The sequence below is a fragment of the Elgaria multicarinata genome, chromosome 3 (genome assembly GCF_023053635.1).
Source record: "Elgaria multicarinata webbii isolate HBS135686 ecotype San Diego chromosome 3, rElgMul1.1.pri, whole genome shotgun sequence".
NCBI lineage: Eukaryota > Metazoa > Chordata > Lepidosauria > Squamata > Anguidae > Elgaria > Elgaria multicarinata.
This window is the reverse complement of record NC_086173.1, coordinates 164,502,667-164,516,515: the sequence shown is the minus strand read 5'-3', so window position 1 is coordinate 164,516,515 and position 13,849 is coordinate 164,502,667. Positions and strand designations below refer to the sequence as shown.

General features: G+C 45.0%; 1 protein-coding gene across 1 annotated transcript; it reads right to left on the bottom strand.

Moving 5' to 3' along the window:
• Window positions 1-6,098: 6,098 nt before the first annotated feature.
• On the bottom strand, window positions 6,099-13,092 carry LOC134395736 (putative zinc finger protein 56). Its single transcript, XM_063121899.1, has 6 exons — window positions 13,000-13,092; window positions 12,765-12,816; window positions 9,265-9,344; window positions 8,070-8,196; window positions 7,484-7,819; window positions 6,099-6,271 (listed from the first exon to the last, which is right to left on the bottom strand). The coding sequence occupies exons 1-6, from the start codon at window positions 13,090-13,092 to the stop codon at window positions 6,099-6,101; spliced, it is 861 nt and encodes a 286-aa protein (XP_062977969.1).
• Window positions 13,093-13,849: the final 757 nt, after the last annotated feature.

The following is a 13,849-nucleotide window of genomic DNA, read 5'->3' as shown; positions in this document are numbered from 1 at the left end:
GGGTGAGTAAAATGAGGCACAATCTATTGTTGGGGAGTTGCCTTGAATGGCAACTTCTCTGTGAGAATTAGAGTAAGGAAAGCTTCAGAACATCAGAGCTGATGACAATGGGTTAGACTGCGTCAAAGAATTGGTCCGCTTCGCTCCCTGTTATCCACACAGCGCTGAGATAGACAATAAACATCCATTTAGCAATTGCGTGATTGGCTTTTAAAAATAAATTCCATGTTTGGGCTGGGGGAGGGGGGGAATGTGGAATGGGGCTATTACCATTTTGTCTCCTGGAGTAATCCCAATCTGGATCGGGACCCTGCAACTACCGTCAGCATTGAAAAAAGGAGCTATTCACTCCAAGGAAATCATTTCTCAATATGCAAATAGCGATAGAGTCACAATATGGATTATACTATTTATTTGTTTGTTTCTTTAAAACATTTCTTAGCTGCCTTTCAGGGCAGACAACAATTGGATTACACCCAGCTGTGCTAGTATAGCAGTAAATGATATCCATTCCATTCGAACGAAGAACACTGAAGGACCTGAGAGCTGAAATGTGTTGGGAGTTCCTTCCTTACATTAAAGAACCTTTTTCTACCCCTTTGACCTGGGCTATTTTGGCAGAACACTTCTATCCCACCTACTTCCCAGAAACTCATGGCTAACTATAATGGTCTTCCCTCAATTTTGTCACTGCAACTACCCTGTGGGATAGGTTAGGCTGAGAGAAGATTGAGTGGAGACATGATAGCACTCTTCAAATACTTAAAAGGTTGTCCCACAGAGGAGGGCCAGGATCTCTTCTTGATCCTCCCAGAGTGCAGGACACGGAATAACGGGCTCAAGTTACAGGAACTATAGTAAGGAAGGCAATGGTGGTGAAAATGTGAACAAAAGGAGCCCAAAAGGCGGCCACCGTAGAAACAAAATAAATCCAATGAAATAAATCGTTACTCAAATTTCCCCCCACAACTATATTCTACTAGGATAACTGTTTCCAATACAATACTAATAAAAGTCTGCAACAATCCACTGTCACATCAGTGTAGCATTTCATTACATATCAGTGTAGCATTCAATTGTAGTTAACAATAATTTCAAACCAAATTTAAACAGTCATTGAACCCCATATTATGAACTAAGGAAGATGTTTAAAGACAAAAGAAAAAGAAAGATAGAAAGATATTTTGAAGGAAACAACAAACAATCAGATGGGAAACGAGCAAAGCAAGAATAAGGGGAGTATGTATAAAAGAATTAAGCATAATAAAGAAAAAGGATAAAGAGAAGGAGACATCGGATCCAGAAATCAACAGATTAACGGAGCAGTAGAAGTACACTGCAGGGATTGGGGGGGAAAGGCAAATCTGAGGAAGGCAAAAGAAGTACTAGAAATAAATAACAATAGGAATATGCTATATGTTAAGCAAAGGTATTATGAGTTTATGGGCAAAAGCTCAAAAATGTTAGCAAATAGTTTTTTTTAAAAAAGGAGGGTTAGGAACAGAATTTTAGCCTTAAAAACAAAACAGAGCGCTAAGAAATATGATCAAAAGGAAATGGGAGGAATATTACAAATACATTTCAAAGATCTTCATGAAGGAAAAGAGACAGAAGTAAAACAGATTCAGGAATATCAGGGTAAAGCAAAAATATCCCCATTAAAAGAAGAACAGAAACAGTATTTAGAAGCTGAGCTAGAAGATAAAAGAGGCTAAAAAAGTGCTAAAAAACAACAAATCACCAGGTTTAGATGGGTTTACATGTGAATTTTATAAAGCATATGTGGATGTGTTGGCGCTGGAACTGAAGAAATTATATCATGGAATACAAGAACTCAACCCTACCCAACCCCCAAAATCGACGCAGTTTGTGTCCAGGTTAACTGAAAGACTGTATTCTCCCATATGAGCATGTCCGTACTCTGAGATCTTCTGGAGAGGCCTTTCCCTCACTCCCACCGACATCCTAGGTACGCTGGAGAGGGCCTTCTTGGTGGCTGCTCCAAAGCTCTGGAACTCCCTTCCCGGCTGGCTCCCTCTGTGCTACAGTTTCGGAGGCAGCCAAAACCATTTTTGTTTGAGCAGGCTTTGGGAATTATACTGGACCTGTGTTAATGTATTGGATTAGACCCCTTTTTTTAACCTGTTACACGGTTTTTTAAAAAATAACATGTTTTTAATACAGTGGTGACCAAAATTGTGGACGCGGTTTGAAATTTTCATGTTTTGCAACTTTGCATGCTTATAGAAAATGTTCTGTTTCACGAAATTCAAATGTTTATATATCAATTAAAAGACCTGATTCGCGTAATGCAACCATCCTGCTTCTTTTCCTGGGTGTCCAATCAACTCTTTTCTTTTGTGCCGTTGCTCTATTTATGATGTACGGACGTACACTTTTAATTTGAGCAATACTTCAAATATTCACACAATCTCCAATTGCGCTTCAGTTTCAGAACAAACAGCAAAACTGACTTTCCCCAACTTGAAACATGTCGTATCGCAGCTACTGCCATGTGATTGGTCCCCAGAACAAGGACTGTGTATAACAACACAAATATATAGAATCTTAATAAAGCAGGAGATGAAGAGAAAGTAACAATAAAAGATACGGAAAGAGACATTGAAGAGGAGGTAGAGGATGGAAAATGGGGAAAACATTTTTGATAGATTTCCCTTTGAAATAACATCCACAAAAATAAAAGAAGGTGCACTAAAATGAATTCAGATGTGGTATTTGACACTGGTGAATTTGGCAAAAATGAATACGAAATTATCACCATTGTGTTGGAGAGGATGTAAAAGTAATGGAACCCAAATTCATATGTGTTGGGAATGTAGGAAGGTCAGGAAATTTTGGGATAAGATTCTTCAAGAAATAGGGGGGAAATTACCGATCAAGAGATTTGTAAACCACCAGAGTTGTTGTTTGTTGTTTATTCGTTCAGTCGTTTCCGACTCTTCGTGACTTCATGGACCAGCCCACGCCAGAGCTTTCTGTCGGCTGTCGCCACCCCCAGCTCCCCCAAGGTCAAGTCTGTCACCTCCAGAATATCATCCATCCATCTTGCCCTTGGTCGGCCCCATGGACTGGTTTGATCTTCTTGCAGTCCACAGCACTCTCAGAATTTTCCTCCAACATCACAGTTCAAAAGCATCTATCTTCCTTCGCTCAGCTTTCCTTATGGTCCAGCTCTCACAGCCATAGGTTACTAGGGGGAATACCATTGCTTTAACTATGCGGACCTTTGTTGTCAGTGTGGTGTCTCTGCTCTTAACTATTTTATCAAGATTTGTCATTGCGCTCCTCCCAAGAAGTAAACGTCTTCTGATTTCCTGGCTGCAGTCAGCATCTGCAGTAATCTTTGCGCCCAGAAATACAAAGTCTGTCACTGCCTCCACGTTTTCTCCATTTGCCAGTTATCAATCAAGCTAGTTGCCATAATCTTGGTTTTTTTGAGGTTTAACTGCAACCCGGCTTTTGCACTTTCTTCTTTCACCTTTGTCATAAGGCTCCTCAGCTCCTCCTCGCTTTCAGCCATCAAAGTGGTGTCATCTGCATAGGTGCTTAACCACAAAAAGGTTAATGGGATTAGATTCTTCAAGAAACAGGGAAAATATTATCGATCAAGAGATTTGTAAACCACCAGAGTTAGCTTTATTGAATACGTTTGTAAAAGAAAATAGAGATGAGAAAAAATAATAATTGGCTTTTTGTTGACAGCTGAGAAGCAATTAAGAGCAAGTAACTGGAAGACAGTTCACATGTTAACAATAGCTATGTGGAAAAAGAAAATTTGAGACATCGGCCCCGTTCAGGCAACACGCTAAACCACGCTGCTTAACCACAAAAAGGTTAATGGGACGCCACTTCATGGGATGATTGCTATTAATTGCTTCTCAGCTGTCAACAAAAAGCCAATTTTTCTCTCTCGTCTCTCTCTATTTTCTTTTACAAACATATTCAATAATGCCAACTCTGGTGTTTTACAAATCTCTTGATCGATAATATTTCCCCTATTTCTTGAAGAATCTAATCCCATTAACCTTTTTGTGGTTAAGCAGCATAGTTTAGCATGTTGTCTGAACGGGGCCATAGCATTAAACGAAAGCTGTGAATTTCTTGATGTGAATTTATCACAGAAGGATTTCTCACACTGCAAGCATTTAAATGGTTTTGTTTCCGTGTGAATTTTTTGATGTTCAGTAAGTTTATCGCTCCAACCAAAGACCTTTCCACACTCAAGGCATTTAAATCACTTATCCCCAGTGTGTATCCTTTGATGTGCAGTAAGAGCATGATTCCAAGTGAATCCCTTTCCACACTCCAGGCACTTAAACGGCTTCTCTCCTGTGTGAGTACTTTGATGTGAAGTAAGTTGTCCACTGTGAATGAAGCTCTTTCCACACTCAAAGCATTTAAATCGCTTATCCCCAGAGTGTATCCTTTTATGAGCAGTAGGAGCATGATTCCAAGTGAATGCCTTCCCACACTCCAGGCACTTAAATGGCTTCTCTCCTGTGTGAATTCTTTTATGTCCAGTAAGTAGTCAATTCTTAGTGAAACTCTTTCCACACTCTATGCATTTAAATGGCCTCTCCCCTGTGTGGATTGTTCGATGAGTGCTAAGTGAAGCACTGCAACGGAAAGCCTTTCCACATTCCAGACATTTCAATGGCTTTTCCCCTGTGTGGATACGTAGATGTTCTGTAAATTGTCCACACTGAGTGAAAAGCATACACTCCAGGTATTGAAATGGCTTCAACCTTGTGTTTATTCTTTGATGTGTATAAAGTTTATCACTCCGACAGAAGGCCTTTCCACACTCCAGACATTTAAACGGCTTCTCTCCTATGTGAATTCTCTGACGTTCAGTAAGTTTATTGCTCCAACCAAAGGCCTTTCCACACTCCAGGCATTTAAATTGCTTATCCCTAGTGTGTATCCTTTGATGTGCAGTAAGAACATGATTCCAACTGAATGTCTTTCCACACTGCAGGCATTTAAATGGCTTCTCCCCTGTGTGAATTCTTTGATGTGAACTAAGAACATGATTCCGACTGAATGTCTTTCCACACTCCAGGCATTTAAATGGCTTCTCCCCTGTGTGTATCCTTTGATGTGAAGTAAGAACATGATTCCAACCGAACATCTTTCCACACTCCAGTCATTTGAATGGCTTCTCACCTGTGTGAACTCTTTGATGTCCAGTAAGTTGTCCACTCTGAGTGAAGCTCTTTCCACACTCGAGGCATTTAAATGGTTTCTCCCCTGTGTGTATCATTTGATGTGCAGTAAGAGCAGAATTCGAAGAAACTGCCTTTCCACACTTAAGGCATTTAAATGACTTATCCCCTGCGTGGATATGTTGTTGTTCTGTAAGTTGTCCACTCTGAGTGAAGCTCTTTCCACACTCGAGGCATTTAAATGGTTTCTCCCCTGTGTGTATCATTTGATGTGCAGTAAGAGCAGAATTCGAAGAAACTGCCTTTCCACACTTAAGGCATTTAAATGACTTATCCCCTGCGTGGATATGTTGTTGTTCTGTAAGTTGTATACTCTGAGTGAAGCTCTTTCCACACTCCAGGCATTTACCGTATTTTCCGACTGGGCGTATAAGACAACCCCCAACTTTTCCAGTTAAAATATAGAGTTTGGGATATACTCGCCGTATAAGACTACCCCTCTTCCAACGCACACCAAATTAAAATTTAAAAAACATCAGATTTGATTTCAATATGGTAATTTTAATTCAAATGCTTATGACATGCAGGTACTTAGCAGGAAAACTGTCACTTATAAACATAAGGCTGTTTGTCATCAAACATGTAAACATAAAACAGTGCAAGTGGATTAAACTTTTCCTAATTCACTCTAAAGCTGAAAGGAAGGATAAGACAATAAACCCGTGGGAGCTGCCATGCTGTTTGTTTTCTAAGCTGTCAACCAAACTGGAACTGATGATGATAGGAGGAAGATAACAAACAATAGAGAGAGAGCAAGTGTTTTTCTTGCTAACTCCCTGGCGAGTTAGCAATGCCCATCATAAGTGCAAGCTACGGTATTTTTACAGGTTTTGCTGGCGTGACAATTTCCCTTTAAAAGCCTTCAAAATCTTCTTGTTCGTCATCTGATATCATAAGTACATCAATGACATCTTGTGATACATTTGAAAGGCAGTCATCGTATGGATCGAATTCCGTATCAGATGGTGTGTTCTCAGCTTCGGCTTCCTCTTCATCTTGCCACAAGTAGTCGTCCTCCATACCATCTAATGAATTTGATATGCCACACTTCTTGAAAGACTTGATTACTGTTTCTGCATCAATATCATTCCAGGCTTTTATGACAAACTTGCACAAAACATCCAACTGTGGAGCACGCATGTTTCCCTCCTTTTGTGAATGACTTTTCGCCACTAACCATCCATTCATTCCACTGTTCTCGAATGCGATCTTTAAATGGCTTGTTTAGGCACACATCCAGTGGCTGTACCAATGATGTCAATCTTGCAGGAATAACTGCCGCATCTGTGTTTAGTCTTGCAAGCCTTTACCTGGTGCTGGGAGTTAAATGAGCCCTGAACATATCCCACACCAGTAGACTATATTTTTGAATAAGTCCACCTGGTCGCCTGCTCCATACATTATCAAGCCATAGCTTTACCCCTTCTTCATCCATCCAGCCTTTTTCATTCACATGTACAAAACAACCAACAGGGAACTTGAGTTTCGGCATTGTTTTTCTTTTAAAAATAATCATTGGTCTCAGTTTGGCGCCAGTTTGGTGCACAGTTCAGCTGTGCATCCTAGTACCACTGTAAAACTGGACTTCTCATGTCCTTTGGTTTTAATTAAAATTGTTTTTTCACCTTTTTGATGGACAGTTTTATTTCCAACCATACCAAAATTCATTGGAGTTTCATCCATATTTCCAATACTACTTAACGCATAGCCATGTTTAGTGCGCTGTTATATTACGTATCGATGGAAACTATTTACTTTGCTATCAAGATCTGCAGGTAATTTCTGGGCAACTTTCGTCTTTTGCCTCAGTACCATATTATGCCTTCCCATGAATCTAGTACACCAGGATACAGTGGCCTTAAATCTGTTGCTGTGATCTGGGTTAGATTTGGCCCACTGAATTGCAAACAAACGTATTTTATTTCGTGTCACTACAGAACCGTTTTGGCGATGTTCATTCACCATGTCCGCTACATGTTTTTCGAGTTCTGGCCAATGTGGGGTGCCTCTTCTTAATGCACACTTACCCCTTGGCATACTCTTTAATGCTTTTTCATTTGCTTTCCAGTCCCGAACCATCTTTTCTGTTACTCCATATTGTCTTGCAGCAGCGCAGTTATTATGTTCCATGGCAAAGTTTACAACTTTAAGTTTGAAACTGGCTTCATATTGCTTTCTTCTTGCTGGTGGAGCCATGATGTGGTTTTGACTGTTGGACATTTGTATGAGTGAATCACTCTGAGTGAAGCTCTTTCCACACTCCAGGCATTTAAATGGTTTCTCCCCTGTGTGAATCCTTTGATGTGAAGAAATATTATCACACCAACTGAAGGCCTCTCTGCACTCCAGACTCATAAATGGTTTCTTCTCTGCGTGGATTCTCAGATGTTCTCTGAGGGTAGCTTTATCATAGAAACTTTTACTGCACTTTGAGCATTTCAGTTGCTTTTCTCCTGTGTGGATTTTCAAATGAGTATTTAGATTTCTCTGTTCTTTTCGTTCTTCAGGACTCATTCTTTCTAAGAATACTCCCTGTCCGTCTTCTGCCTTGATCCCTGGCACATCACAGGTCTCTACAGAAAGAAAACGGGAGTCACAAATCAAGGAACAAAAATTAATTCCTTGTGACGGAAAAGAGAAAATCTATACAAAACCTGTGACGCCATCTCACCCTTCCTCCCCCATCTGCAGAACAGTCCTGCAGGATTGGGATAGGAGTCTGAAGGGCGTTCAATCACGCCACAGTTATCAAGACGTGCTAAACATTTTTTAGCCTTTGTAAACATGCTGGTTTTCTCAACCCATGGAAAAAGCAGAGCGTACCCAAATATGCCACGTTTGCAAAGTTCTCCATCATAACTCGCTCATGAAGAGTCCTTTGGCTCGGATCCAGCAGAGACCACTCCTCCTTGGTGAAATACACGGCCACCTCTTTGAAGAGCACCAAGCCCTGGAGCAGGAGGAGAACGAAAATCATACAGTTTCTACTCACAGACAATGTTGCGAGTCTTCTAGAAGCTGGGAAAAGCCACTCAGAGCCACTATGGCCATTTGGGCCGACAGTGACCATGATGGGTCTTGGAGAAGTCCCAGACTACGAACCTGATCTTTCAGAGGGACCAACCAAGACTAATTCGATCCCATGACCTAGCGGGGTATCTTCACGGTGCTGCCCCGTCCCAGACATTCACTTAAAACCCTGCAGCATTGCAGCTTTTGTGGGGAGAAAGCTAATCCCCATGGTGGGGGGGACCGTGTTCTTCCCCATGGCCATTCAGCTCAACAGGCAGACCCCCTGCACTTGGCCCAGCCTCCTCAGTCTTCCAGTGATGGATCAGTGGTCCTGATCCACCCCAACAACACCAAAGAGACACCACCGTAGATAGAAGGTGGAAGGACGTGACCTTGCATCAAAGCAAAGAAGTTGGGCTAAATCCTCGACTTTCTAAATTCACAGCTTGAGGAAAAAGCCCTTTGGTGGCTGAGAGTTTGGTGACTGCATGGCATAGAGTGTTTTATGCTTACTGTTGTTCCCCGCCTCGATCCAATCAGAGAGGCGGGTGAGAAATATAATAATAATAATAATAATAATAATAATAATAATAATAATAATACAAACTTAGCTCTACTGCGCAGCCACCACAGGGTAAATGGGCATCTAGACAGGCACCCCTGGTCGAAACCCAGACTGGAAGGGGTCTGGAATGATGGTCAGTATCCTCCAAAGGCCATTGATCCTTCTAGCCCAGTACTGTCAACACTGACTGGCAGCTCCTTTCCTAGTCTCACCACCTGGAGGTGCATGCAAAGCAGGGCCTCTACCACTGAGCTCCGGCCTGTGCCAGGTTTACCCTGGGGGCCTCTATCCTCCCTTGACAGTACCGAGAGCTTTTGAAGTTGGCATCTTTGACAAAACCAAAGAGAAAGCAAGAACTTCTTTCGGGCCCTGGGAGGGGTGCAAGGGAGAGAGGCACCCAGGTCGCCCCCTGTCCGTCTCCTCATTGATTTCTCCCCCTACCTGATCTGGTCGCTCGGGACCCATTTCTCCTCCACCATGAAGAAGGGGTGACTTGTGAGGTATTACCAGCATTTCCTCACCTGCGAAGGAGAGAAAGGTGTTGGGAGGAATCCTTTCGATTTATTTTGGATTTTTATACACATTTGATATCTCAGGTGTGTGGGGAGTGGGAGAACTCTCCTCACATTTGTCTTGGGGACCTTTCCAGCTCCCGGACTACATGCAGGACATCTTAGATGGTTGAAACCCTCCTACATGTGGAAACTAAGGGAGGGGCTGAGGGGGAAAAGCCCCTCCTGTACGGTTGGCTCTGGAAATGGCGGTGAACTGCAACTCCCATCAGCCCTGGCCAGTATTGCCACAACCAAACATTCAGATAGAGAGACAGGCAATAAAATAAAATACCATTTCATCACAGAAGTGAATATGTAAAGCGATTTACAAAAACAGGCTACAGAGGACCGGAAGTGGCCGCTGGATTGGCACGGGGCTCGTGTGCTCTGATTAACGTGGCCAGTAATGCAAACCTGTCCAGGTCTATGCCGACGTTTAACTCTTTCGATGCCATAAGAAGATAAGAGGAGCCCGGCTGGGTCAGAGAAAGGGTCCATCTAGTCCAGCACTCTATTCACACAGTGGCCCACCAGACCAGGGACCTACAAGCAGGACATGGTGAAAGAGCATCCTCCCAGAGCTGTACACATTATTCTAACTGTGGTCACACCATAGAGTTGTATATTAGGCTGTATAATACGGGCATTCTTATTCTCAACTAGCTGACATAGGCAGTGTGGTGTAGTGGCTAAAGTGTTGGACTGAGATCCGGGAGATCATGCTTCTAGTCCCCGCCACGGACTTGAGCGGGGCCAATCACACACTCTTAGTCCAACCTACCTCACAGGGTTGTTGTTGTCAGGTCCCGATTATGAAGGTGGGTGCCAAAGTGCTGAATTCCTAATTTGACTCAGTCTTCTCCCAAAAGCGGGTCTATGACCCCCTGGAGAAAGTGATTGCAGTTTCAGATTGATAAACAAATGGTCAAAGAACTCCTAATTTCTTTGAACGAGTTCAAATCTCCAGGGCTCAAGGAACTACATCCTAGAGTAATGAAGGAGCTAGCAGAAGAACGCTCAGAACCTTTGTCTATTATCTTTGCAAAACCATGGAAGACGGGTGAGGTGCCGGACGACTGGAGAAGGGCTAACATTGTCCCCATCTTCAAAAAGGGCAAATAAGAACCTTGAAATAGCCTGAAATGGCCGTTTCGGAATGAGTGAAATGACCAAACTCAACAATCACAAATCACTCCATGGCAGGGATGTAATAAGCTATAAAAATGTCCACAGAAACCAGGTTCCAAGACCCGGTTCCGGGCAATAGTCCATATTGAGGAAAAACGGCCTAGAAAGGCAGAACTGTAAATACTTGACAAGTATAAATTTGTCTTTGGACCCCTCCTACCACTTAAGTGTTTTAAGATGTTAGTTGTTAAAGTCAACTGTGTTTGATAAGGTTTGTTTTCAGTTTTCTTACAGGTGTGTGTGTTTTTGGGTAAAATTTTCTGCACTTTTGATATTTAGTATTAACTTTACCGGTCAGAAGCATGAATCTTGTGGAAATCTGAAAGACCACCCTGTAGATACTTGTTTATTACAGGTAGGGTACAAATAATTTGTTTTCTTGTCAAACTTAAGTTCACCAAGCTTGTAATATCAGACAATGCATGTATTTAAGAATCATAGAATAGTAGAGTTGGAAGGGGCCTATAAGACCATCGAATCCAACCCCCTGCTCAATGAAAGAATCCACCTTAAAGGGTCGCTGACAGATCAGCTGCGTCTTGAAGGCCTCTAGTGCGGGAGAGCCCACAACCTCCCTAAGTCATTGGTTCCATTGTCTACTGCACTAACCATCAGGAAGTTTTTCCTGATGTCCAGCTGGAATCTGGCTTCCTGTAACGTAAGTCCATTATTCCGTGGATAATGGGAGGATCAAGAAGTTATCCTGGTCCTCTTCTGTGTGTCAACCTTTCAAGGACTTGAAGAGTGGTATCATGTCTCCCCTCAGTCTTCTCCTCTCAAGGCCAAACATGCCCGTCTCTTCTCACAGGGCTTTGTTTCCAGATCCTTGAAACTACCTCACAGGGTGGTTGCTGTGAGGCTAAAATGGAGAGGAGGGGGATTGACTCTTCAAATACTTAAAAGGTTGTCACACAGAGGAGGGCCAGGATCTCTTCTCGATCCTCCCAGAGTGCAGGACACGGAATAACGGGCTCAAGTTAAAGGAAGCCAGTCCTGACTGTTAGAGCAGTACGACAATGGAATGAGTTACCTAGGGAGGTTGTGGGCTCTCCCACACTAGAGGCCTTCAAGAGGCAGCTGGACAACCATCTGTCAGGGATGCTTTAGGGTGGATTCCTGCATTGAGCAGGGGGTTGGACTCGATGGCCTTGTAGGCCCCTTCTATGATTCCTTGGAGGAAAAACAAAGAAACCAAAGGGCACAGAGCAGAAGCAACGGCACCTCCCAACACCCAAAGGAGCGGGTTGGAGAAAGGGGTGTGTGAAGCCCCCAGCGCCAGGCTCTGATGGGGGAGGGAGGGGGAGAAGGAGGGAGGGAGGGAGGGAGGGAGGAAAATAAAGAGGGAGGGGGAGAGGAAGGAGGGAGGGGGGAGAGGAAGGAGGGAGGGAGGGAGGGGGAGAAGGAGGGAGGGAGAGAGGGAGGGAGGGAGAGAAGGAGGGAGAGAGGAAAGGAGAGAGGGAGGGAGGGAGAGAAAGAGGGAGGGGAAGAGGGAGGGAGAAGGGAAGGAGAGAGGGAGGAAGGGAGGGAGAGAAAGAGGGAGGGAGAGAGGGAGGGAGAAGGAGGGAGAGAGGGAAGGAGAGAGGGAGAAAAAGAGGGAGGGAAGGGCGCTGGCCCTGTCGCCGCCGCCGCTGCTGCCTGTGCGCGCTTGCAGGAAAGAAAAAGCGTTTGGGGAAAGGAAAAGCAAGGGGAGCGCAGGGGGGCTCCGGAGTCAGTGGGGCTGGAGAAGCACTTGTGGGGAGGGGGAGAAAGGGGGCGCTTCTCTCTCTCTCTTCCCTCCCCCACAAGCATCTGCCCTCGCCTGCCCTGAACGGGCCTTCTTCGCAGGCTGCTCCGCAAATGGCGCCTTTCCGCCCCTCGCGACCCCGGCTGCTGCTACTGACCTTCCAACAGGGGAAAGGGGCCATTTTGCAGCCATGCGCTGCGAGCCCCGGCCGAGCCCTCGCAACCCAGGCGTCCGAGTGGGCCCGGGGGTGCGTTGGGGAGGGTCCGCTCGGCTCAACCCTGGGAGGCGCAGCACCACCCGCCTCGCCGCGAAAAGGGCACAGAGGGCGGCGTCTCCGGTCGGGAAAGCACACCCGCAACCCCCCCCCCCCGCCGCAGCCCATTCGCTCCCATGCCCGAACCGTCGGTTCGGACCGGCCCTTTCCCTTCCAACCCAGCACCCTGCCGGTCCGCATCCACGGACCTTTCCCTTCTTACCTTTCTTCTTACCTTTCCCTTCCACGCAGCTCCCACCCAGTCCTCGCAGGCACTAAAGGGGCGAGTAGGAACACGTGGGTGTAACCCACGCCTTTGGCCAAGCCGAGAGCAAGGGGGCGAGTCAAAAGTGCAAAGAAACATAGACGTAAAAGGATAGAGAAGTCCTGTACCCCGAGTTGAAAAGATAAGAGCAGCCAGGAAGTGAGCAGGGAGGCCTTGCAGGCAGAGGAATCACCACCACGGCGCAGTTACAGGCCTCGAAGGCGCCCCTGCTCCCTGGGAAGGCCCGCTGGGGACCCCGGCCTTCTCGCAGCTCCACGAAGCGCATTGCATCGAGAGAAACACACACACCCTTCCTGTTGGCTGGCTGCAAATTCTGCTCCCCATGACGCAGTTTAGCCCCCAGAGGTATTCCTCAGAGCAGCCCCCCGGCAGGAAGGCAGCCGCCCCCTGGAGCAGCACAGGACGCCGGGGGTACAGTGACCTTAGGAACCCATCGTAGCCCTATATAGTCATGCACACAGTCGCTTGCAAGACCCAAAAGTTCAAGAGTGGTGCAAACATCTCTTCCCTCCCCACTTAAAGAATCCAGACTAAGAGCCAGGATTGGTCGAGGGGAAAATGTGCAACCAATAGGAAAAAGGCCCTGAGGTGCTGGCATCAATGCTTATTGGGCAGCATAGTTAGCAGAGGTGCCTCCATTTTTAAAAGGAAACTGTGAAGTAGCCCAAAATGTCATGTACATGAGAATATCTGCTTGAGTACATCCTTGCATCTCTTATCTAACATAAACAAGAGCTTCGGCTCCAGTGCTCCTGTGTCAAAGTTAGCTTAATGTAAGGCAAAGGGATTGTTTATAAAACAAAGGAGATTGTTTAGCAAAATTAGCTATGCCCCAGTGTTATGTTCTGATTGGTTTATGCTGCTACTGGGCCCTGCCCCTTGCAGGCTCAAATGCTGTGCTGAATTCCCAATGTCTTTGTCTGATTGCTCCCTTTGAAGAGACCAGGCCTTGATTACTAATCAATAAAGCGCTTTTGAACCCTCTGTCGCTGGAATGGTGGAGTCGTGCTTAAGAGCTGTTT

What these genes read in the sequence shown, in the direction of transcription:
- LOC134395736 (XM_063121899.1), bottom strand. Translation starts at nt 13,092, where the DNA reads ATGCGCTTCGTGGAGCTGCGAGAAGGCCGGGGTCCCCAGCGGGCCTTC. An exon ending in GTCCCGAGCGACCAGATCAG is followed by an intron (nt 8,197 to 9,264) that starts GTAGGGGGAGAA and finishes CTCCTGCTCCAG; the next exon opens with GGCTTGGTGCTCTTCAAAGA. An exon ending in TGGAAAGAGCTTCACTCAGA is followed by an intron (nt 6,272 to 7,483) that starts GTGATTCACTCA and finishes CAAATTCATTAG; the next exon opens with ATGGTATGGAGGACGACTAC.